Source organism: Hyla sarda, chromosome 9, assembly GCF_029499605.1.
Source record: "Hyla sarda isolate aHylSar1 chromosome 9, aHylSar1.hap1, whole genome shotgun sequence".
Taxonomy (NCBI): domain Eukaryota; kingdom Metazoa; phylum Chordata; class Amphibia; order Anura; family Hylidae; genus Hyla; species Hyla sarda.
In genome coordinates, this window is record NC_079197.1 from 136,537,676 (window position 1) to 136,564,613 (window position 26,938).

The window sequence follows — 26,938 nt, forward strand, 5'->3', positions numbered from 1 at the left end:
GCCGCATATAAAGGAAAGACGGAGAATTCTGCTTTTTTTTTTTAAGATCCATTTCTGGCTTTGCATTCAAGAAAACTGAACGTGTGAACACAGCCTTAAAAGAAAAGAAAATATCGGAGAAGGTGTTTGCTTTCCATTTTAACAAGAATTTCTGGTTTATCTAAAAATGATCTATTTTCCAAATAGATCACCGGTCTATCTTATAATAAAATATATAGTTATAAAATATATTTTTTGGAACGTGTCTACTTCATACCATTAACCGGTTTCTGCATCGCATGTAGTATAATGGCAGTTATTTATAATTTAATTATTTCTACGAAAGAAGAACATTAATAATCGTTACTTCTAAGAGCCACTGATATTTTTTTTTAATTAAAAATATAAAATATATCTCGTACATGGAGCCTACTTTTTTATTCTTTTTTTTGAGTTCTCCATTCTTCATCATATAAAAGCAAGGTCAGATCCAACAGAACCAATCAGCTCTCTCTCTAAGCTCCATCTGTAGAGACCAAATGGCCGACAAGCTGCTTTATGTAAAAAATATCTCATCTTCACCCAACATCTATGCATCATATCACTATATTTTTAAAATCAATGGATTAAGGGTAGGAGTGGCAGCTATACTTATGTCCACCATTTTTAACATAGGAAGGATAAGGATATTCTCTCAGTCACCAAGGTTTAAAGACCATATTTCGAGACGACTTATCAAACTCATTAAGGTCTGAGGTAGAGCTGAGGAAGTCCTGACCCAAGAACAGACTTTGGCCATTGAGATGTTGGTCTTGGATTGAACACTTATAGTCTATCTTCATGTCGCTATAGTCCTCGATGGAGGTACATGGACTACTACATGCCACCTTGGCATCATCAGACTCCACGCTGTAGGGCTTGGCTTCCTCCTCGCCTAGATGATCCCGGTTTTTGGCTTGCCTCTTCATTTTGTAGCGATGATTCTGGAACCAGATCTTGACCTGGTTAGGGGTGAGGTGGATATGTTTGGCCAGCTGCTCCCTCTCTGGTGCAGTAAGATATTTCTGTTGCTCAAATCTTTTCTCGAGCTCATACACTTGGGCCTGTGAAAAAAGGACCCTTCTTTTTCTTTTGGACGTGTGCTGAAGGTACAAGGAAGGTTTTACTCCATCCCCAATATATCCCAGGCAGCTAGAGGCTGAAACATTAAATCCAGATGTAATGATTCTTGGAACTAAATAAAATAAATAAACAAATACATTTATTATTTGTTTAAAAGCATAATGGATTGTTTAAAATTCTAAAAAAAAATTATAATTAAAAGGAAAATTATCAGTAATTAATTCTTTAAGCTGTGTGTACCTACTGAAAAGTATTAGAAAATTAATTATATTATTTTTATATATAAATAGAAAAAATACAAAATAAAAGTATTTGTACAGTCAACTTTTTGCAAAATTCCTGTTGCCGTGCAACGGGAACAATGTTACTCTGTATTTATCTGTATTAAAAAGAAAACATTAAACCCTGCACAGCACAAGCCCTCTTAAGGTTCCACTTAGAATTCTTCGCTCTGTTTGTAATCCGAATAAACAATCTTAACCAAGAGATTGGATTAAGATTAGTATGAGAGTGGATATGGGGGGAATTTACATAGTTTAGGTTTATTATTATTATTATTTTTAGTAATAATATATTTAATGATGATAGTAAATTGTGTGAATACTATTATTATGTTAAAACTTTTGATATTTTTATATTAGTTACAAGGACAAGAGTTCGTCAAGTTCAACCTTTAACCCTTCTGTGGTGATCCAGAGAAAGGCAAAAAACCCTTATGAGGCAGATGCTAATAAATATCGCCATATTACCATATTGGTGGAAACATTTCTTTCCAAACAAAAATTTACAAATAATAGAAATTTGTTTATTTTTGAAAAAAAATAAAAAAAAATAAAAAATAAAATATATATATATATATATATACATATATTATTATTTTTTTTTTTTAAGAAGGTTGCGGGCTAATAGGGGATTTCTGAGACTATGATATAAACACACAAAGTATTCTGTCTGATTGGGGTCACCAAAATCTGAATTCAAATATTGGAATAAGGATACAGATAAGATAACGTCTACAATAAGCCTATTCTTTGGGTAAATATCTGTCTGTCTACCACAATAGATTCTAGAAAAGCAGTGAAAAAGCACACAGATAAGAGAATAATTGCTTCATAAAGTATTCCGTTCTTGTACTTTGAGAGTAAAACAAAAACATGTGTCCGTGGAGATAAATAAAAAAAATACCCAATAAATATATAACTATATAAACAGTATTAGGAGCTGCATCTTTTTTGGAAGGTAACTCATGTTTTTAAAAAAAAAAAAACATATATCTCTCATCAAGGACATGAGACAGGGTGTTATCGTCAATATGTCCCTGGCTTCAAGATTACAATAGTCATTGGGGCCTGGCTGGTGATAAGTGGACAGGTATGAGCTCTATATATTTGTCACTTTTCAGATCAACAAAAGATTATTTCTAGGATTCTTAAGCAAAAGGGAAGAGGCCAAGGATCAATAAGAATTTTCAAGCCTAACAATAGGGTCAGGGATTTAACTCCGATCAGATGGACATTCTAGTCTATATACCTTGCATGTTAGGCGCTAAAGATGATGCACTCATTTTCTCCACAATTGTAGTGATGATGAGTGGTCGGTAAACAATATGCAAATTAAGGCTGATACATTATTTATTTACATTGTCTATACATTATCGTAGGTCATTTTGTTAAAATAGCAACAGCAAATGTGATACTAAATATCAGTAGTATCCATGAACTTAAGGATAACTTTTGAATTTACATAACACAAAAGCCCTACAAATTGAAACATTTCTAAAAATTTTCAAAACATATCCAATATTGTAAAGTTAAAATGTGAGAGATTTAATTCTGTAAATTGTTAATTATAATAACATTGGATCATGTTAAAATGTATTCTAAATTTCTCTAAATTTTTTACTAATTTCTTGCATGTTAGGTACTTACAAGAAGGGTAATGCATTTCTTGGCTGGTTCCATACCAGTCAGTACCACGGAAATTATCCTGGTAGGAGGTTAGCTCTCCCGAATTTGAGTAACTTCCAGGACAACAAGTTCTGATTGAGTTCTGAGGGAGACAGTGGGACATAGAGAATCCAGGTGCACCCATCGGTGGTTGGAGACAAGGCTGGTGCGATACCTGAACCAGGGGAGCATATCCTTCTAGACACGAGTCTAGTGAGTAAGCTTTAAGATCCTCCATGCCAGCTGTTGGTTGGACACTACGCCACAGCCCAAGTGACAACAGGACACTCTGAGTCCACAGCAGTGAAGCGCCTGTTGTATTGATGTCTAGGCTTGAAAGCAATAACTACCCGCTCTGCTCCTGTGCACAAATCTTATCAAGACTTTGTGGCCCAGGGAGCATCAGGGAGAAGAGGAACAAGTGGCAGAAAGGGAGGAGCTTACTCTAGAACAATGCTAATAGGATGTTTAATCACTTGGCTGGGCTATAAGGGGCCTTAATGCTTTAGTAAGAGTGAAGGAGAGATAAGAGATGTCTAGGTCATGTTTCCCTTCACTGTCTTTGTCCTGTGTGACCAGTCTTAGTGACCAGCCCAAATATAACAGTGTCAAAACAGCCAAAATAATTCTTATGGTTATATGCAAAAGGTTGTATAAAATAGTTATCACAATATATATCCTACAGACTATTGTAAACTCTCGAGGATGTGAAATTCTCTACCACCACACAGTTTCTACCCATAGCTGAGAAATAAATTGGCCACAATACCATCATATTTGGGAATTGCCATGTATATACAGTCATGTTAAATAAATAAATAAATTAGTATTTTGTCTCCAAAATTGGGCTATAAGCTGCATCAGAATAATGTTGGTGGATCCCACTTATTTCAGCAGAATTTACTGATAATATTATGTGTTATGGGGATCTGTATTCGGTTGTCCCCAAGCAGCAGACAAAATGGGAATCTGCCATGTTGTATTTACAAAATACCTAAGTCTTTATTCTGCTTGGAGCACAAAAAAAAAAGCAAAAAACATCTATAAACCTAATCATTCAATGGGGGGGGGGGGGGGGGGAGATTTATCAAAACCCGTGCAGAGGAAAAGTTGCCCAGTGGCCCATAGCAACCAATCAGATCACTTCTTTCATTTTTAACAAGACCTCTGCAAAATGAAAGAAGCGATCTGATTGGTTGCTATGGGCAACTTTTCCTCTGGACAGGTTTTCATAAATATCCCCCAATGTGTTTTCAGTACACTGTACACTTTAGCTTAATTCACATGCTGAACGTCTCTTCTTGTGCGTCAGAAGTGGGTAATGCTTGGTTGGAGGTAAAAACACACCTCCTTAATCTTCTGCAAACAATGGCCACTTGGTTTTGACACTTTCATGACCTACTGGCTTGTGGACCTCTTTTTTCCATAATACCACATCATTGTGATATTTTGTTTTGCACTTGGATGAAATTTTCAAATTGCATTTAGCTTCATCATCTATTCTAGCCTGTGCTTTGCTGTCATAACTGGTCACTCCTGGGGGGATTATGAGGCTATGAACGGTTCTACCCCTGCACTAAAATTGGCCAAACCCTCTGACTTGAGCTGGTTCAGTCTAAGGTATAAAGCGGCCTCACAACTCTCCATCAACAGAGGATGTCGGTGGAGAGAAGGGTCAAACATGTTGGATTTTTAAAGGAGTACTGTTACGCCGAGCGCTCCGGGTCCCCGCTCCTCCCCGGAGCGCTCGCTTCTCTCTCTCCGCTGCAGCGCTCCGGTCACGTCCTCTGACCCGGGGCGCTGCGATCCCGCTGCCAGCCGGGATGCGATTCGCGATGCGGGTAGCGCCCGCTCGCGATGCGCACCCCGGCTCCCCTACCTGACTCGCTCCCCGTCTGTTCTGTCCCGGCGCGCGCGGCCCCGCTCCCTAGGGCGCGCGCGCGCCGGGTCTCTGCGATTTAAAGGGCCACTGCGCCGCTGATTGGCGTAGTGGTTCCAATTAGGGTAATCACCTGTGCACTTCCCTATATTACCTCACTTCCCTTGCACTCCCTTGCCGGATCTTGTTGCCTTAGTGCCAGTGAAAGCGTTCCTTGTGTGTTCCTAGCCTGTGTTCCAGACCTTCTGCCGTTGCCCCTGACTACGATCCTTGCTGCCTGCCCCGACCTTCTGCTACGTCCGACCTTGCTTCTGCCTACTCCCTTGTACCGCGCCTATCTTCAGCAGCCAGAGAGGTGAGCCGTTGCTAGTGGATACGACCTGGTCACTACCGCCGCAGCAAGACCATCCCGCTTTGCGGCGGGCTCTGGTGAAAACCAGTAGTGGCTTAGAACCGGTCCACTAGCACGGTCCACGCCAATCCCTCTCTGGCACAGAGGATCCACTACCTGCCAGCCGGCATCGTGACAGTAGATCCGGCCATGGATCCCGCTGAAGTTCCTCTGCCAGTTGTCGCTGACCTCACCACGGTGGTCGCCCAGCAGTCACAACAGATAGCGCAACAAGGCCAACAGCTGTCTCAACTGACCGTTATGCTACAACAGTTACTACCACAGCTTCAGCAGTCATCTCCTCCGCCAGCTCCTGCACCTCCTCCGCAGCGAGTGGCCGCTCCTGGGATACGCTTATCCTTGCCGGATAAATTTGATGGGGACTCTAAGTTTTGCCGTGGTTTTCTTTCCCAATGTTCCCTGCATCTGGAGATGATGTCGGACCAGTTTCCTACTGAAAGGTCTAAGGTGGCTTTCGTAGTCAGTCTTCTGTCCGGAAAAGCCCTGTCATGGGCCACACCGCTCTGGGACCGCAATGACCCCGTCACTGCCTCTGTACACTCCTTCTTCTCGGAAATCCGAAGTGTCTTTGAGGAACCTGCCCGAGCCTCTTCTGCTGAGACTGCCCTGTTGAACCTGGTCCAGGGTAATTCTTCCGTTGGCGAGTATGCCGTACAATTCCGTACACTTGCTTCAGAATTGTCCTGGAATAATGAGGCCCTCTGCGCGACCTTCAAAAAAGGCCTATCCAGCAACATTAAAGATGTTCTGGCCGCACGAGAAATTCCTGCTAATCTACATGAACTTATTCACCTAGCCACTCGCATTGACATGCGTTTTTCTGAAAGGCGTCAGGAACTCCGCCAAGATATGGACTCTGTTCGCACGAGGCGTTTCGTCTCCTCGGCTCCTCTCTCCTCTGGTCCCCTGCAATCTGTTCCTGTGCCTCCCGCCGTGGAGGCTATGCAGGTCGACCGGTCTCGCCTGACACCTCAAGAGAGGACACGACGCCGTATGGAGAACCTCTGCCTGTACTGTGCTAGTACCGAACACTTCCTGAGGGATTGTCCTATCCGTCCTCCCCGCCTGGAAAGACGTACGCTGACTCCGCACAAAGGTGAGACAGTCCTTGATGTCTACTCTGCTTCTCCACGTCTTACTGTGCCTGTGCGGATGTCTGCCTCTGCCTTCTCCTTCTCTACTGTGGCCTTCTTGGACTCTGGATCTGCAGGAAATTTTATTTTGGCCTCTCTCGTCAACAGGTTCAACATCCCAGTGACCAGTCTCGCCAGACCCCTCTACATCAATTGTGTAAATAATGAAAGATTGGACTGTACCATACGTTTCCGCACGGAGCCCCTTCTTATGAGCATCGGATCTCATCATGAGAGGATTGAACTTTTGGTCCTCCCCAATTGCACCTCGGAGATTCTCCTTGGACTTCCCTGGCTTCAACTTCATTCCCCAACCCTGGATTGGTCCACTGGGGAGATCAAGAGTTGGGGGTCCTCTTGTTCCAAGAACTGTCTAAAACCGGTTCCCAGTAACCCTTGCCGTAACTCTGTGGTTCCTCCAGTAACCGGTCTCCCTAAGGCCTATATGGACTTCGCGGATGTTTTCTGCAAAAAGCAAGCTGAGACTCTACCTCCTCACAGGCCTTATGATTGCCCTATCGACCTCCTCCCGGGCACTACCCCACCCCGGGGCAGAATTTATCCTCTCTCTGCCCCAGAGACTCTTGCCATGTCCGAATACGTCCAGGAGAATCTAAAAAAGGGCTTTATCCGTAAATCCTCCTCCCCTGCCGGAGCCGGATTTTTCTTTGTGTCCAAAAAAGATGGCTCCCTACGTCCTTGCATTGACTACCGCGGTCTTAATAAAATCACGGTTAAGAACCGCTACCCCTTACCCCTCATCTCTGAACTCTTTGATCGCCTCCAAGGTGCCCACATCTTTACTAAATTGGACTTAAGAGGCGCCTATAACCTCATCCGCATCAGAGAGGGGGACGAGTGGAAAACGGCATTTAACACCAGAGATGGACACTTTGAGTATCTGGTCATGCCCTTTGGCCTGTGCAACGCCCCTGCCGTCTTCCAAGACTTTGTCAATGAAATTTTTCGTGATCTGTTATACTCCTGTGTTGTTGTATATCTGGACGATATCCTAATTTTTTCTGCCAATCTAGAAGAACACCGCCAGCATGTCCGTATGGTTCTTCAGAGACTTCGTGACAACCAACTCTATGCCAAAATTGAGAAATGTCTGTTTGAATGCCAATCTCTTCCTTTTCTTGGATATTTGGTCTCTGGCCGGGGACTACAGATGGATCCAGACAAACTCTCTGCCGTCTTAGATTGGCCACGCCCCTCCGGACTCCGTGCTATCCAACGCTTTTTGGGGTTCGCCAATTATTACAGGCAATTTATTCCACATTTTTCTACCATTGTGGCTCCTATCGTGGCTTTAACCAAAAAAAATGCTGATCCCAAGTCCTGGCCTCCTCAAGCAGAAGACGCCTTTAAACGACTCAAGTCTGCCTTTTCTTCGGCTCCCGTCCTCTCCAGACCCGACCCTTCCAAACCCTTCCTATTGGAGGTTGATGCCTCCTCAGTGGGAGCTGGAGCTGTTCTCCTACAAAAAAATTCTTCCGGGCATGCTGTCACTTGTGGTTTTTTCTCTAGGACCTTCTCTCCAGCGGAGAGGAACTACTCCATCGGGGATCGAGAGCTTCTAGCCATTAAATTAGCACTTGAGGAATGGAGGCATCTGCTGGAGGGATCAAGTTCTCCTGTTATTATCTACACCGACCACAAGAACCTCTCCTACCTCCAGTCTGCCCAACGGCTGAATCCTCGCCAGGCCCGGTGGTCTCTGTTCTTTGCCCGATTTAATTTTGAGATTCACTTTCGTCCTGCCGATAAGAACATTAGGGCCGATGCTCTCTCTCGTTCCTCGGATGCCTCAGAAGTTGAACCCTCTCCCCAACACATCATTCCACCCGACTGCCTGATCTCCACTTCTCCTGCCTTCATCAGGCAGACTCCTCCAGGAAAGACCTTTGTTTCTCCTCGCCAACGCCTCGGAATCCTCAAATGGGGTCACTCCTCCCATCTCGCAGGTCATCCGGGTATCAAGAAATCTGTGCAACTCATCTCCCGCTTCTATTGGTGGCCGACTCTGGAGACGGATGTTGTGGACTTTGTGCGAGCCTGCACTATCTGTGCCCGGGATAAGACTCCTCGCCAGAAGCCCGCTGGTTTTCTTCATCCTCTGCCTGTCCCCGAACAGCCTTGGTCTCTGATTGGTATGGATTTTATTACTGATTTACCCCCTTCCCGTGGCAACACTGTTATTTGGGTGGTCGTTGATCGATTCTCCAAAATGGCACATTTCATCCCTCTTCCTGGTCTTCCTTCTGCGCCTCAGTTGGCTAAACAATTTTTTGTACACATTTTTCGTCTTCACGGGTTGCCTACGCAGATTGTCTCGGATAGAGGCGTCCAATTCGTGTCTAAATTCTGGAGGGCTCTCTGTAAACAACTCAAGATTAAATTAAATTTTTCTTCTGCATATCATCCCCAGTCCAATGGACAAGTAGAAAGAATTAACCAGATCTTGGGTGATTATTTGCGACATTTTGTTTCCTCCCGCCAGGATGACTGGGCAGATCTCCTCCCATGGGCCGAATTCTCGTATAACTTCAGGGTCTCTGAATCTTCCTCCAAATCCCCATTTTTCGTGGTGTACGGCCGTCACCCTCTTCCCCCCCTCCCTACTCCCTTGCCCTCTGGTCTGCCCGCTGTGGATGAAATTTCTCGTGACCTTTCCATCATATGGAGAGAGACCCAAAATTCTCTCTTACAGGCTTCTTCACGCATGAAGAGATTCGCGGATAAGAAAAGAAGAGCTCCTCCCGTTTTTTCCCCTGGAGACAAGGTATGGCTCTCCGCTAAATATGTCCGCTTCCGTGTCCCTAGCTACAAGTTGGGACCACGCTATCTTGGTCCTTTCGAAATTTTGCGTCAAATTAATCCTGTCTCTTATAAACTTCTTCTTCCTCCTTCTCTTCGTATCCCTAATGCCTTTCACGTCTCTCTTCTCAAACCACTCATCCTCAACCGTTTTTCTCCCAAATCTGTTCCTCCCACTCCTGTTTCCGGCTCCTCGGACATCTTCTCGGTCAAGGAAATCTTAGCTGCCAAAAAGGTCAGAGGAAAAAATTTTTTTTTAGTGGACTGGGAGGGTTGTGGCCCTGAAGAGAGATCCTGGGAGCCTGAGGACAACATCCTAGACAAAAGTCTGCTCCTCAGGTTCTCAGGCTCTAAGAAGAGGGGGAGACCCAAGGGGGGGGGTACTGTTACGCCGAGCGCTCCGGGTCCCCGCTCCTCCCCGGAGCGCTCGCTTCTCTCTCTCCGCTGCAGCGCTCCGGTCACGTCCTCTGACCCGGGGCGCTGCGATCCCGCTGCCAGCCGGGATGCGATTCGCGATGCGGGTAGCGCCCGCTCGCGATGCGCACCCCGGCTCCCCTACCTGACTCGCTCCCCGTCTGTTCTGTCCCGGCGCGCGCGGCCCCGCTCCCTAGGGCGCGCGCGCGCCGGGTCTCTGCGATTTAAAGGGCCACTGCGCCGCTGATTGGCGTAGTGGTTCCAATTAGGGTAATCACCTGTGCACTTCCCTATATTACCTCACTTCCCTTGCACTCCCTTGCCGGATCTTGTTGCCTTAGTGCCAGTGAAAGCGTTCCTTGTGTGTTCCTAGCCTGTGTTCCAGACCTTCTGCCGTTGCCCCTGACTACGATCCTTGCTGCCTGCCCCGACCTTCTGCTACGTCCGACCTTGCTTCTGCCTACTCCCTTGTACCGCGCCTATCTTCAGCAGCCAGAGAGGTGAGCCGTTGCTAGTGGATACGACCTGGTCACTACCGCCGCAGCAAGACCATCCCGCTTTGCGGCGGGCTCTGGTGAAAACCAGTAGTGGCTTAGAACCGGTCCACTAGCACGGTCCACGCCAATCCCTCTCTGGCACAGAGGATCCACTACCTGCCAGCCGGCATCGTGACAAGTACTATGGCCTTTTTCTTAATTAAGCCTCCGTGCCCGGGCTGCAAAATGAAACAAAACAAACTTTAGCTCACCTGCCTACATTCCCCTGTTGCTCCGATGTCGGTGTCCCGTTTTCCGCTCCCTGTCTTCTTCCGCTTCCTGCGGTGTCCCGTTGTGCAGCTAATATGTCCAATTTCCGGCAACCACAGCAGAGCAAGAGGCACTTCCCAGAGAATTGGATACGAAGAACAATACTTGTTGGGGTTGGGGAGGAGCAGGGTGGACTCCCCTGCATCCAACCACTCATGTGATGAGTTTCTCAGACTTATTAGGGGTCACCTGGGAGAGCTCCAATAAATAAGGTCTGTGGGAGCAAGTACTAGTGTGAGGTGCACACATGCTTTTTAGTTTTTTAGGTACTAAGTGAGGGGCCAAGGATCTCATAGTGGTACCTGTATGTGTTTTGTTGTGTTATTTCCAAAAAGATATCAATTAATAATGAACAAACCTTTACATATGAAAAAACATTGAATGTCATAAAAAGCATAGATGTCTCCTTGATCTTGTTTCTAGTTTGTTTGTTTTTTTAATTTATTCCAAAATGTTTTAGATTGAACATGCAAAAATACCATGACAACAACCAAAATGTTCACAATGATACAGAATATAAGATGTTAGGTTTCCAATTCAATAAAGAAAAGTCCAAAAGACACAGTCTTGTGGTACATTATAAAAGATAATATAAAATTGAACAAAAAAGAGCAATACAACTATAAACTCATAACAGGTATATGAAAAAAATAACGTCATAGTCACATGCAAACAATTATGTAAGTGACAATGTGGACTGTGGTGGCTACACAGGAATAGCAAGGTGATATATCAGGTGTAATTGGGCTTCTGTATCAGAATAATGGATATTTATGTGTGGGGACATCAATGGCCAACATAGCATGTCTGAGCTCCTTAGTTGCAGTATCATTAGCGGGCAGTGAGAAGTGAGCAACAAGAGGATCGTGAATCCAAGAGGTCCAGATATTGTGAAATGTAGCAGGAGCATCACCATGTAGAATAAAACTTTTATATGTAAAGAGCCAGTAACACATGCACCCCATTGTGATAAGTAGTGTTGCTCGTGAATATTCGCAATGCGAATTTTATTCGCGAATATAGCACTATATATTCGTAATCACGAATATTCTTTTTTTTTTTTTTTTTTCACAGTACACATCACAGTGATCATCCCTCTCTGCTTCCAGCTTGTGTGGTGTAAAGAAGGCTCTAATACTACTGTGTGAGACTGGCCAAATTATTCATGGGACACTCTAGCATTGTTGGGCATTGTTCACATTGGATATTAATGGAGTATGATGGGCCCCACTGACTTATATTTGGGACTGTAGGGTTCCATCATGGTTTTTCATTATTTTGACAAAAATAATAGTGCTGTATGCTGAGACTGACAACAGAGTGAACAGCACCTTACCTGGGAACGTTGGCTGCCAATATTCTAAGAGAACTCTAGTCTATGATATGGGTGACGTCCAATATTTTAAAGTGTACCTGTCGTTAACAAAAACTTTTTTATATAATGTAGATAATACCATTATATGTATATTTGTAATATATATTGGTTAAAACATTTGTATATTTTTGTCTGCATGTGTCTGTGAGGAGTCCAAATACAGCAAGTGTGGGTGGACAAGCAGGGCTCTGTGTACCGAGGAAGAGCAGGGCTCTGTACACTGAGGACAAGCAGGGCTCTGTGCACTGAGGACAAGCAGGGCTCTGTGCACTGAGGACAAGCAGGGCTCTGTGCACTGAGGAAAAGCAGGGCTCTGTGCACTGAGGACAAGCAGGGCTCTGTACACTGAAGACAAGTAGGGCTCTGTGTACCGAGGAAGAGCAGGGCTCTGTACATTGAGGGCAAGCAGGGCTCTGTACACTGAGGACAAGCAGGGCTCTGTACACTGAGGACAAGCAGGGCTCTGTACACTGAGGACAAGCGGGGCTCTGTGCACTGAGGACAAGCGGGGCTCTGTACACTGAGGACAAGCTGGGCTCTGTGCATTGAGGACAAGCTGGGCTCTGTGCATTGAGGACAAGCAGTGATCTGTACACTGAGGACAAGCAGGGCTCTGTACACTGAGGACAAGCAGGCCTCTGTACACTGAGGACAAGCGGGGCTCTGTACACTGAGGACAAGCAGGGCTCTGTGCAGTGAGGACAAGCAGGACTCTGTACACTGAGGACAAGCAGGGCTCTGTACACTGAGGACAAGCAGGGCTCTGTACACTGAGACAAGCAGGGCTCTGTACACTGAGACAAGCAGGGCTCTGTACACAGAGGACAAGCAGGGCTCTGTGCACTGAGGACAAGCAGGGCTCTGTGCACTGAGGACAAGCAGGGCTCTGTACACTGAGGACAAGCAGGGCTCTGTGCTCTGAGGACAAGCAGGGCTCTGTGCACTGAGAACAAGCAGGGCTCTGTACACTGAGGACAAGCAGGGCTTTGTACACTGAGGACAAGCCTGGCTCTGTGTACTGAGGAAAAGCAGGGCTCTGTGCACTGAGGACAAGCAGGGCTCTGTACACTGAGGACAAGCAGGGCTCTGTACACTGAGGACAAGCAGGGCTCTGTACACTGAGGACAAGCAGGGCTTTGTTCAGTGAGGACAAGCAGGGTTCTGTGCCCATCTTGTCCTGTTCTCACTTCCTGTATTTGGTCTCCTCACAGAGACACATGGGCAATAGCAGGAACAGCATTTTTTTTACCCAAAATATGAACCCACATTTTTTAATCAATGTATATAACAAATAGGGATGAGCGAAACGAATCTGACAAATCCGATTTTGTTACGAATTTTATGAAAAATTTGATTCGCTACAAAGGCAAATATTGCAGCAATGCGCTTCAGTAAACTTCATTTAGTGTGGTCCAGGCTCCAGGGCATCTAAATGGCGGATCCACATGTGAGGACATGGGGCAAGGAATCCTGGGAAGGCGGGAAGAAGAGTTGGCGGGATGACCCTGAATCACATGCAGCATGCAGCTTATCCGCAGCCAGCCACCCCTGTGATGTCACAGCCCTATATAGTCGGCAGCCATCTTGCGGCCAGTCACTTCAGCCTTTTATTGCAGAGAGATGGAGAGGGACAGACAGTGGTGTGTTGCACAGAAAAGCATTTTTACAGCAGAGATTCACCTCCCAGTCACTACAGCGTTCTATTACAGAGAGGGACAGAGAGCAGTGTGTTGCACAGAACAGCAGCGATTCACCTCAATCCAAAATCTTGCCTAGAAGCACTGATAGGGAAGGGAGTGAGATTGAGAGAGAGTGCAATTTTGGGTATAGTACACAGCGACTGTGTGCTGCAGCACGGGTGTGTACTGGTGTTGTACACAAATACTTTTTTAAGCGTACTGGAGCGCATTGTCCTCCCCTCATAAGTGCATACCACATACGTACATCTAAGTGGTGTACTATTTTGTTCCTGTTAAAGTCTTAAGGGCCTAGATACTGTGAAAGGCCAGCCAAAAGTACACACCAGCTGTTGTTGTACACAAATACTGTTTTAAGCATACTGGAGCGCATTGTCCTCCCCTCATAAGTTCATACCACATACGTACATCTAAGTGGTGTACTATTTTGTTCCTGTTAAAGTCTTAAGGGCCTAGATATTGTGAAAGGCCAGCCAAAAGTACACACCAGCTGGTGTTGTACACAAATACTGTTTTAAGCGTACTGGAGCGCATTGTCCTCCCCTCATAAGTGCATACCATGCACGTACATCTAAGTGGAGTACTATTTTGTTCCTGTTAAAGTCTTAAGGGCCTAAATGCCGTGAAAGGCCAGCCAAAAGTACACACCTGCTGGTGTTGTAGACAAATTGTCAGTACTCGTCTCAGGAGCCTTGGGTCTATTCCCACGTACAGTATTCTGAGCAGATTTGATGCGCAGTATTTCAAGCTGTGTTCAGTCATTCAGTTTACACTGACATCTGCAGCAGAAAATCCTGCACATCAAATCTGCGCAGAATACTATATGTGTGAATAGACCCTAAAGATGTTTTATAATTTATGAAAAGTGACTTGTAAATTTTAAAATAATATTTAATATAATTTAAATAAATAATTGCTATACATAAAAGCCAGGTAAGAAGTCCAGAATGGAAGGTAACTCTTGTCACTACATTCTCATGGCATGAAGGACATTTTCAAAAGAATCTGCATGTCATACTGAATAACAGTATTATTTCACTAACACAGCACACTCCCTATGTGTGTTACAGCAAGGCAAAGTGTTCTACACCCCTATTGAGGCTCTCTGTAGGCCAGAAATAGCCGTTTTTAATAGCTATTCGCCGTGAATAAATTGGTACGAAACTTATTTTTAGGGAAAATTCGACGAATCGGCGGAGTCAAATTTTTTAAAATTCGCTCATCTCGAATTACAAATATACATATAATAGTATTATCTACATTATATCAAAAGTTTTGTTAATGACAGATACACTTTAAAGTCTCCAAAAGAATGTATTTTGAAATTAAGATCGAAAGATAAATATGACATATGTAGGAGAGATGCATAAATAGATAGATAGTCAGCTACTCCCCTAATATCGGGAACCATAGCCTCATAACACTAATACACAAAAGAAGAGTAAGGTACAACCCAGCCAACTACTGAGGGATATGTGACAGCAGCAGGCAGGGGAAACAACAGCAAAGCCAAGCACGGTTTAAGGCAACACACCACTCTACTGATCACGCATACACCACCACTGAGATATACACAGTCTCATTAAAGGGGTACTCCACTGCCCTAGCATTCGGTACATTTTGTTCCGAACGCTTGGTGTGGGCTGCGGGGGTCGTGACATCACGGCCACGCCCGTGATGTCACGCCCCCTTAATGCAAGTCTATAGGTGACAGCTTTCCCTCCCATAGACTTGCATTGAGGGGGTGTGGCGTGACATCATGGTGGGCGTGGGTGTGACACCACAGGGACGTGGCCATGACATAATGACCCCCGCAGCCCGTACCCAGTGTTCAGAAGAAAATGTTCCGAACACTGGGGCAGTGGAGTACCCCTTTATAAAGTCATGGCCGTAAAAGTTCACTTAGTCTTTGCATTGTGTGTCTGTGTGTGCCACACTAAGCATGGACAACAGAAAGAGGAGAAGAAAGCTGTCTGAGGACTTGAGAACCAAAATTGTGGAAAAATATCAACAATCTCAAGTCCATCTCCAGAGATCTAGATTTGCCTTTGTCCACAGTGCGCAACATTACCAAGAAGTTTGCAACCCATGGCACTGTAGCTAATCTCCCTGGGCATGGACGGAAGAGAAAAATGTATGAAAGGTGTCAACGCAGGATAGTCGGGATGGTGGATAAGCAGCCCCAAACAAGTTCCAAAGATATTTAAGCTGTCCTGCAGGCTCAGGGAGCAGCAGTGTTAGCACGAACTATCCATCAACATTTAAATGAAATGAAACGCTATGGCAGGAGACCCAGGAGGACCTCACTGCTGACACAGAGACATAAAAAAGGAAGACTACATTTTGCCAAAATGAACTTGAGTAAGCCAAAATCCTTCTGGGAAAACATCTTGTGGACAGATGAGATCAAGATAGAGCTTTTGGTAAAGCACATCATTCTACTGTTTACTGAAAACAGAATGAGGCCTACAAAGAAAAGAACACAGTACCTATAGTAAAATATGGTGGAGGTTCAATTAAATTTTTGGGGTTGTTTTTCTGCCTCTGGCACTGGGTGCCTTGAATGTGTACAAGGCATCATGAAATCTGAGGATTACCAATGGATTTTGGGTCGCACTGTACAGCCCAGTGTTAGAAAGCTGGGTTTGCGTCCGAGATCTTGGGTCTTCCAGCAGGACAATGACCCCAAACATACATCAAAAAGCCCCCAGAAATGGATGGCAACAAAGCGCTGGAGAGTTCTGAAGTGGCAGCAATGAGTCCAGATCTAAATCCCATTGAACACCCGTGGAGAGATCTTAAAATTGTTGTTGGGAAAAGGCGCCGTTCCAATAAGAGAGACCTGGAGCAGTTTGCAAAGCAAGAGTGGTCTTACATTCCGGCTGAGAGGTGTAAGAAGCTTATTGATGGTTATAAGAAGCGACTGATATTAGTTATTTTTTCCAAAGGGTGTGCAACCAAATATTAAGTTAAGGGTGCCAATAATTTTGTCCACCCCATTTTTGGAGTTTGGTGACATTATGTCCAATTTGCTTTTTTTCTACCTTTTTTGGTTTAGTTCCAATACACACAAAGGGAATAAACATGTGTATAGGAAAAAATGTGTTACTGCAATCCTTTTCTGTGAGAAATACTTAATTTTCTAGAAAAAATTCAGGGGAGCCAACATTTACGGTCATGACTGTTTAATCTTCTATGTGTTTGTTAATCTTGTGGCAGCCTGAGGGACTAGGTGTAAGTGATGACCAGAGGCCCATTGGGTATGACTGAGATGATGGGGATAGTAGTTCCCCATGGTGATGGTACAATTTTCTGTTGTCATAGTGGTTTGAGTGGCTCCATTAGCCCTCCCACCCTTCCCTAGGTTGTCCCAAAATGGCTGAACAAATAATGGTGATTTGCTGAATCTAATTTTCTCACAAAATGCACTAATTTGTTTTTAGTAAAATAAAACAAAACCAATATAAATTGGATATTGTAATTGTATTGACCTGCAGAATAAAGATCACATGTCATTTTAATGGTAAGTGCACTGCGTAGAAACAAAACCTCCTGAAAGTTTGCAAAATTTAAAGAGTTCTGGATTTTAAAGGGAAAAAACTAAATAAAAAAATAAAAATTGGCCTGGACATTAACCTCAAAACAACCCTATGTCATTAGGGAATTAAGTTGGTGATCTGATAGTACAGCCTGCCTATGGCAGAAATATAAATAGAAAAAAAATGCATACTTACCTAGCTGGTCCCCCACAGCACCCGATTGTCTCTGTCTGGTCTCCTTATTTTCTCTTTTCTTCCTGCTATCTCTGGGACATGGGACACCACTCACAGTTGGAAGGTCTTGTGCCAAGCGCTCTTCACGGAAGTAGAAGGAAGGAAGAAGACCGGACAAAGGTGAGTGGGAACTGTTGCGCACTGGGGCTAGGTAAGTATGTGTTATTTTATTTTATTTCCACCTCAGCACATATTTTTTAAAAGCCACTGCCAGCTTTGACAAAGTCATTTAAGGTGTTAAAGGGGTATTCCGGGCAAAAACATTTTATCCCCTATCCAAAGGATAGGGGATAAGGTGTCTGATCGCGGGGGGCCCGCTGCTGAGACCCACCGCGATCTCCCTGCAGCACCCACATTCTATTCGGGTGCTAAATTTCCAGTTTCAGAAACCTCTGGGTTTCTGGGACTGGGGTTGTGACGTCACGCCACGCCCCTTCCATTCATGTCTATGGGAGGGGGCGTGACAGAGTTTTCGAAACTAGAGATGTAGTCCCCGCATAGAATGGGAGATCGCGTGGGGTCTCAGCAGCGGGCCCCCGCGATCAGACATTTTAGGTTGCTCCATGATGGCTATTAGCAGCTGCTGGAAGCAGCTGGCAGCCGCAGGGTAAGACGTAGGCCCCATACACCCAATGGCGCAATCATGTATGTTCGTGAATGGTCACTACTGGGTTAAACATAAGAACAGTAAGGCTTATGGCTGAAGGAGGGTAACCCAGAAAGCTTTGTGTACTAGGGTACCTGGAAGTCATTCTCTTCAATCTAGCCGTTCTGCTGTGGCTAGATCCCTTTGTATTTCTCCCTGTAGCAGGCAGTGACTAAGAGGTGACATCCAATATCCACTTGTCACCTCAAAAAAGTTTCTACCAATAATGGGGTGCAAATCTATAGACATCTTTAATATACTCCAGCCCACTCACAGATAGCACTAGTAAGGGATAAGCCTTGAACAGGATTCTAAGCAGAAACACAACCCCAAGCTGGAAGTGGGGCATATCAGACTGGACTGTGTGTGGCATGTGACCAGCCCCAGCAGCCACTTCTCTTAAAGTGACAGTGGGGCAGGGTGGCACAGTGTTGTAAGACACCTGAAATGAAATACATAAATACATTAAAAAATAAATGCATTACTGATGGACAGAGGAGTAATACACCATAGAAAAAGTGATAGGATGTAAAAAGGAATGATACATAGTGTACATGGGTAAAATAAACTCTTGTTGTGATACAAATGAATGGCTGATTCAATAAATCAGTGAAATACCTAACGCATAAGGCACCTTTCATACTACAAAATTACTCTGTTTTAAAGATCTGTAGGAAGTTCCATCTGAAAATCAGCTTTAAAACGGCAGTTAAAAAATCCTCTACAGCCGTTAGAAAATCCCATTATAGTCTATGGGATTTTCGTAATAGCCGTTTTAACCCGTTATAGCCAGTTATTAATAACGGCCATTATTTTGTGATGGACGATAGTAACGGGAGAAATGGTGCATGCACCGTTATTGATAACGGCTATAACGGGTTAAAACAGCTATTAGAAAAATCCCATAGACTATAATGGGATTTTCTAACGGCCGTCTTGGATTTTGTAACTGCCGTTTTTAGCTGATTTTCAGACGGAACTTTGTACGGATCTTTAAAACTGAGTAATTTTGTGGTGTGATACAAGCCTAAGACAGATGGATAAAGCAACCAATGAATAGAATAGATGTCAATCAATCAATAAATAGAAGAGATATAGATATAAACCCAATAGGTGACAAGAATTATAAAATACATGGAGTATACAAATGGAAAATGAATCTGTGAGACTATGTATGAATTGTATGAGGATGGAGAAAGTAAAATGAAAGGATCATAAATTAAATTCTTGAATAATAATATATAACAGATGAAATAAAGGATTGATAGATAAATCTACAAACAATCTGGAACATTAATAAATAAATAAACTTAATCCATGTACAGGTTGGATTCTTACAATTTTTCATCTTGCTTTTCATCAGCTCAGTGCTGCCCTCTAATGGTAGAACAGTACACTTTTTAGAAGAAATGTTTTCTATACAACAAAGAAATGTCAAGAAATGCAGCTACAATTAATAGAAATTACTGTACATGGCAGAGCTGGGAACTACACTGTAAAGTACTATAAAAAATGAAGAGTAAACAATTGTAACTACATTAAAAGAAAAGACTAAAATAAAACTGGTATCACTAGTTCAATTGCTGCTTTAACTATAATTTATAATTACAATAATAATTTTATTTATATAGCGCCAACAGATTCCGCAACACTTTACAATTTTAGAGTACAAATAAAGACAAGTATCAGACATAATATTTCCCACTAACTATTCAGACAGAAGGAGTGAGGGCCCTGCTCGTGAGAGCTCACAGACTACGAGGAATGGGGCTGAGACAGAAGGCATAAGGGCTTTATTGATACAATGGTCCAGCCATATTTTATAAATAAAAAAGTTACATACAGGAGTCAACCAGTCACTAGCTAATCTCTGAAGGTCCAAAGTACATGGAGAATGGGGGAAGACTGTCAAATATCTCCAAGACCTAGAGGTCTCAAAAAGGGGCAAAGTGGTAGTAATGGAAGCCAACAATTTGCCCCAACCTTTTTTCTCCAGCCGGCACTTCGTTCCAAAGCGAGTTCAAAATAGCGGCTATTTTCCAGGGCCGATAACTAGGTTTTATAGAGAGGACCAGAAGAAATTAAAGGGGTACTCTGCCCCTAGACATCTTATCCCCTATATAAAGGATAGGGGATAAGATGCCCGGATCGCGGGGGTCCCGCCGCTGAGGACCTCCGTGGTCTCTCCTACAGCACCCCCGTTCATAAGTTGCACAGAGCGAAGATCGCTCCGTGGCTGATGATGGGCGACACAGGGTCCGGGGTATCGTGAAGTCACGGCTCCGCCCCCTCTTGATGTGCCACCCCGTCTCCTCACTGCAAGCCTATTGAAGGGGGCGTGACAGCCACCACGCCCCTTCCCAAAGACTTGCATTGAGGGGGTGGGGCGTGACATCCCTTTATGTTAGAAAGGAACCCAATAATAGAATGATCACAGAGTTACTCACTGCTGAGACCTCAGTGACTAGCTGTAATCCTGGGGGAATACTCTAGCAAATGAAGTATTTCCCTGCAGTGCCCCCATGGGACAAAAAAAGAATTGCACAATTCTCAATTAAATCAATGCCCTTTCAATTTAGTGAATGGTCCTCCATAGTATGTAATGTATTTTATAGCTTCTGTTAACTCAAAATTCCCTAATATAGGACCACAAAAGTAGTTTTACCAGATTCAAGTTAATAAAAAAGAGTAGACTAAGAGCTGATAAAATAGAGAGACAAGACCTTCTACAGAATGAATCCAGGCAGAATCAAGATAAGCGATTTACATTTCTTTTTGGAAAATTCCCCTATGAATAGGATAGTAGAGTTAGCTATTAGATGTAATTGGTACATACTGGACCAAGATCTGAAAAATGTAGCGTGTAAAAAACCATTGATTACATATAAAAGGAATAGAACAATAGGTGATGCATTGAAAACCACAGAGAGAACAGAGCAGAACAGGAATACATGACTAGGAGACCTAATACCTAAAGGGAACATAAAATGAAGGAGTTGCAATTTTTGCAATTATAACATGGCAACCAAATACCTGAGGATAGGTCCAATCCACCATACAGTGAATAGCCGTTTTAACCCGTTATAGCCCATTATCAATAATGGGCGTTATTAATAACGGGTTAAAACGGCTATTAGAAAAATCCCATAGACTGTAATGGGATTTTCTAATGGACGTATAGGATTTTGTAACTGACGTTTTTAGCTGATTTTCAGACGGAACTTCATACGGGGCCTAAGCTGACTTGTGTTTGATTTTTTTTTTTACATTTAAAAAAATTTTTTGTAACTTTTTTAGTTTTTTTAACTCATTTTTGGAAAGATTAAGATTTTTAAATAGAAGTGATTTACAAATCTGTTTAACTTTCTGGCACCAGCTGATTGTAATAAAAAAAATTGTTTTCCACCGGAGTACCCCTTTAAGCCATTGTTGATCCACCAAAAACCAGGAAGGACAGGAAAGTCCCTGTTCTTACCCAGCAACCCACCTTCAGCCAGCGATTACATTGCGGTGCTGCAGATGGTTTCCCTAGACCCCAGGGATAGTCGGCATTTAATGTTAAAATGCTGTGATCGTTATTGATCACAGCATTTAACCATTTCAATGACGGACATTGGAGCCAGCTCTCATGTCCGTCTTTACTGGCAGATGTCAGCTGCTGATAGCAGCGGGGATCAGCCAGTTATGATGCGGACCCGACTCGCAGGCCCGCATCATATTCCCCTCACCTGACCCATGACGTACCGGTACGTCATAGGTCGGGAAGGGGTTACGGACTAAGTCCATTTGGCCTTAAAGGGGAACTCTGGTGGAAACAAGTGAAAAACAAATGTTTTCAAATTTTAACAGATGTGTAAATTACTTCCATGTCAAAAATCTGAAGCCTTCCAGTACTTATCAGCTGCTGAATAATACAGAGGAAGTTGTGCAATTAGAAGCATATCCCCATAGAAAACCTCTCCTGCTCTGGACAGTTCCTGACAAGGACAGAGGTGTCAGTAGAGAGCACTGTGGTTAGACAGAAAATAACTTTACCAGGCCAATTTTCATTTCTGCACTTTGGTTTTTCCACCTCCCCTTCAAAAAGCCATCACGCTTTAAATTTTGCACCTACAGACCCATATAAGGGCTTGTTGTTTTGCTTCAACAATTGTACTTTGTAATGACATCCCTTATTTTATAACAAAATCTGCGGTGAAACAAAAAAAAATTGCACTTTTCGGTAAAAATGACACCTTATTTTTATTCTGTAGGTCCATCCGATTACAAAGATACCCAAATTAATTAGGTTTTATTTTATTTTACTACTAAAAAAAAAAAAAATGTAACTCCAAGCACCAAAATTAGTATGCTGAAAATTGTCCTCTTCTGACCCCTATAACTTTTTTCCACATACGGGGGTATATGAGGGCTCAATTTTTGTGTCGTGATCTGTAGTTTCTTATCAGTACCATTTTTGTTTTGATGGGACTTTACGATCTCTTTTCATTATTTTTTTTAAGGTATATGAAGTGACCAAAAATTCAACATTTTTGGTATTTTTTACGTGTACGCCATCGACCGTGCTGTTTAACTAACTTTATATTTTAATAGTTAGTTCTGTCACCAGTTGATAAAAAAAAAAAATGTTTTCCAGTGGAGTACCCTTTTAACCCCTTAAGGACCGAGCCCTTTTTCACCTTAAGGACCGGAGCGTTTTTTGCAATTCTGACCACTGTCACTTTAAACATTAATAACTCTGGAATGCTTTTAGTTATCATTCTGATTCCGAGATTGTTTTTTCGTGACATATTCTACTTTAACTTAGTGGTAAAATTTTATGGTAACTTGCATCCTTTCTTGGTGAAAAATCACCAAATTTGATGAAAAAAAATGAAAATTTAGCATTTTTCTAACTTTGAAGCTCTCTGCTTGTAAGGAAAATGGATATTCAAAATATTTTTTTTTTGGGTTCACATATACAATATGTCTACTTTATGTTTGCATCATAAAATTTATGAGTTTTTACTTTTGGAAGACACCAGAGGGCTTCAAAGTTCAGCAGCAATTTTTAAATTTTTCACAAAATTTTCAAACTCGCTATTTTTCATGGACCAGTTCACGTTTGAAGTGGATTTGAAGGGCCTTCATATTAGAAATGCCCCATAAAAGACCCCATTATAAAAACTACACCCCCCAAAGTATTCAAAATGACATTCAGTAAGTGTATTAACCCTTTAGGTGTTTCACAGGAATAGCAGCAAAGTGAAGGAGAAAATTCAAAATCTTCATTTTTTACACTCGCATGTTCTTGTAGACCCAATTTTTTAATTTTTGCAAGGGGTAAAAAGGAGAAAATTTTTACTTGTATTTGAAACCCAATTTCTCTCGAGTAAGCACATACCTCATATGTCTATGTTAATTGTTCAGCGGGCGCAGTAGAGGGCTCAGAAGGGAAGGAGTGTCAAATGGTTTTTGGGGGGCATGTCACCTTTAGGAAGCCCCTATGGTGCCAGAACAGCAAAAAAACACACATGGCATACCATTTTGGAAACTAGACTCCTCAGGGAACGTAACAAGGGGTAAAGTGAACCTTAATACCCCACAGGTGTTTCACGACTTTTGCATATGTAAAAAAAATTTAAAAAAATTTACCTAAAATGCTTGGTTTCCCAAAAATTTTACATTTTTAAAAAGTGTAATAGCAGGAAATACCCCCCAAAATTTGAATCCCAATTTCTCCCGATTCAGAAAACACCCCATATGGGGGTGAAAAGTGCTCTGCTGGTGCACTACAGGTCTCAGAAGAGAAGGAGTCACATTTGGCTTTTTGAAAGCAAATTTTGCTCTGGGGGCATGCCGCATTTAGGAAGCCCCTATGGTGCCAGAACAGCAAAAAAAAAACACATGGCATACCATTTTGGAAACTAGACCCCTCGGGGAACGTAACAAGGGGTAATGTGAACCTTAATACCCTACAGGTGTTTCACGACTTTTGCATATGTGAACATTTTTTATTTTTTTTTACCTAAAATGCTTGGTTTCCCAAAATGTTTACATTTTTAAAAAGGGTAATAGCAGAAAACACCCCCCAAAATTTGAAGCCCAATTTCTCCCGATTCAGAAAACACCCCATATGGGGGTGAAAAGTGCTCTGCTGGCGCACTACAGGTCTCAGAAGAGAAGGAGTCACATTTGGCTTTTTGAAAGCAAATTTTGCTCTGGGGGCATGCCGCATTTAGGAAGCCCCTATGGTGCCAGAACAGTAAAAAAAAAAACACATGGCATACCATTTTGGAAACTAGACTCCTCGGGGAACGTAACAAGGGGTTAAGTGAACCTTTATACCCCACAGGTGTTTCATGACTTTTGTATATGTAAAAAAAAAATATTTTTTTTAACTAAAATGCTTGTTTTCCCAAAAATGTAACATTTTTAAAAAGGGTAATAGCAGAAAATACCCACAAAATTTGAAGCCCAATTTCTCCCGAGTACGGCGATACCCCATATGTGGCCCTAAACTGTTGCCTTGAAATACGACAGGGCTCCAAAGTGAGAGTGCCATGCGCATTTGAGGCCTAAATTAGGGATTGCATAGGGGTGGACATAGGGGTATTCTACACCAGTGATTCCCAAACAGGGGGCCTCCAGCTGTTGTAAAACTCCCAGCATGCCTGGACAGTCAGTGGCTATCTGGCAATACTGGGAGTTGTAGTTTTGCAACCGCTGGAGGCTCCGTTCTGGAAACAGTGACGTACCAGACGTTTTTCATTTTTATTGGGGATGGGAGGGGGGCTGTGTAGGGGTATGTGTATATGTAGTGTTTTTTACTTTTTATTTTATTGTGTGTTAGTGTAGTGTAGTGTTTTTAGGGTACAGTCGCACGGGCGGGGGTTCACAGTAGTTTCTCGCTGGCAGTTTGAGCTGCGACAGAAAATTTGCCGCAGCTCAAACTTGCAGACGGATACTTACTGTAATCCTCCGCCCATGTGAGTGTACCCTGTACGTTCACATTGGGGGGGGGGGGGAAACATCCAGCTGTTGCAAAACTACAACTCCCAGCATGTACGGTCTATCAGTGCATGCTGGGAGTTGTAGTTTTGCAACAGCTGGAGACACACAGGTTGTGAAACACCGAGTTTGGTAACAAACTCAGTGTTTTGCAACCAGTGTGCCTTCAGCTGTTGCAAAAGCTACAACCCCCAGCATGTACGGACAGCGGAAGGGCATGCTGGGTCTTGTAGTTATGCAACAGCCGGAGGCATACTACATTGGCTGGGGATGCTGGGGATTGTAGTTATGCAACAGCTGGAGACACACTGGTTTACTACTTAACTCAGTGTGCCTTCAGCTGTTGCAAAACTACAACTCTTTGCAGTCACCGACAGCCAACGGGCATGCTGGGAGTTGTAGTTATGCAACCATCAGATGCACCACTACAACTCCCAGCATGCACTTTAGCTGATTGTGCAAGCTGGGAGTTGTAGTTACACAACAGCTGAAGGTACACTTTTACATAGAAAGAATGTGCCTCCAGCTGTTGCAAAACTACAAGTCCCAGCATGCCCATAAGGGCATGCTGGGAGTTGTGGTGGTCTGCCTCCTGCTGTTGCATAACTACAGCTCCCAGCATGCCCTTGTTGCATGCTGGGAGCTGTTGCTAAGCAACAGCAGGAGGCTGTCACTCAACCTCCAACGATCCTCGCTGCACAGGTCAGTCCCTCGTCGTCTCCGCCGCCGCCGCTGCTCCTGGGGCCCCGATCCCAACAGGGACGCCGGGGATCGGGGTCCCCAGCACCCGGGGTGCACGTCCCGCACCCGCTCACGTCCTCCGGAAGAGGGGCGGAGCAGGTTGTGGGAGTGACACCCGCAGCAGGCGCCCTGATTGGTCGGCCGGTAATCCGGCCGACGAATCAGGGCGATCGTGAGGTGGCACCAGTGCCACCTCACCCCTGCTGGCAATGGCTGTTCGGGGCCGTCTCTGACGGCCCCGATCACCCAGTAATTCCGGGTCATCGGGTCACTGGAGACCCGATTGACCCGGAATCGCCGCAGATCGCTGGACTGAATTGTCCAGCGATCTGCGGCAATCGCCGACATGGGGGGACATAATGACCCCCCTGGGCGATATGCCGGGATGCCTGCTGAATGATTTCAGCAGGCATCCGGCTCCCCTCCGGCTAGCGGTGGGGGCCGGAAATGCTCAGGGCGTATCCATACGCCCTCGGTCCTTAAGGGGTTAAAGGGGTACACTGCCCCTAGACATTTTATCCCTTATCCAAAGGATAGTGGATAAGATGTCTGATCGCGGGGGTCTTGCCACTGGGACCCCCGCGATCTCGGCAGAGGCATCCCAGACATCCGGTGCATGGAGCGAACTTCGCTCCATGCCGGATGACTGGCGATGCCGTCACGCCCCCTCTCATAGACTTGCATTGAGGGGGCATGGCTGTGACGTCACAAGCGTGCCATGACTGTGACGTCACGAGCCTCCGGCACTCCACCCAAGGCTCTAAACGAACGCCGGGTCCAGCAGGGAGATCGCGGGGGGCCCACCACTGGGGAACCCCTTTGGATAGGGAATAAGATGTCTAGGGGCGGAGTACCCCTTTAACCATGGGTCCCGGCTGCTGATAGCAGTCGGAACCCACTGGGTATGAAGTGCAAAAAGCTCACAAACACGCTTCAAACTGCGAGAGCTCCATCATTATTGTTCAGAGCATGTGATCAGTTGTAACGTGAGAATGTGATGAGAATTGCCATAGACTTCAAGGTAATGGAAATCAGTAATGCATGTATAAGGTATGAAAGGTCTTGTCATGGGAAGAATCTACGTGTTAAGGTCATTAGTTATACAGGAGATTTTTATGACTATGTTATTGTGTGATGTTCAGGTCTGCACAACCGTCCTAGAAACGTTCTGAACATTTTCACTTCTTGTCCAAAGAAATATATTC

The 26,938-nt window shown here is 44.0% G+C and overlaps 1 protein-coding gene across 1 annotated transcript; it reads right to left on the bottom strand.

Moving 5' to 3' along the window:
* Positions 1-530: 530 nt before the first annotated feature.
* Positions 531-21,757, bottom strand: LOC130291918 (homeobox protein ceh-30-like). The gene is made up of 4 exons (XM_056541352.1): positions 21,731-21,757; positions 18,273-18,444; positions 17,318-17,503; positions 531-1,213 (listed from the first exon to the last, which is right to left on the bottom strand). The coding sequence occupies exons 1-4, from the start codon at positions 21,755-21,757 to the stop codon at positions 678-680; spliced, it is 921 nt and encodes a 306-aa protein (XP_056397327.1). The 3' UTR covers positions 531-677.
* Between the last annotated feature and the right edge of the window lie 5,181 nt (positions 21,758-26,938).

What these genes read in the sequence shown, in the direction of transcription:
- LOC130291918 (XM_056541352.1), bottom strand. Translation starts at nt 21,757, where the DNA reads ATGACGTACCGGTACGTCATGGGTCAG. An exon ending in ACCGGTACGTCATGGGTCAG is followed by an intron (nt 18,445 to 21,730) that starts GTGAGGGGAATA and finishes ATTTCATTTCAG; the next exon opens with GTGTCTTACAACACTGTGCC. An exon ending in TGCTGTGGGGGACCAGCTAG is followed by an intron (nt 1,214 to 17,317) that starts GTAAGTATGCAT and finishes TATTTTATTTAG; the next exon opens with TTCCAAGAATCATTACATCT.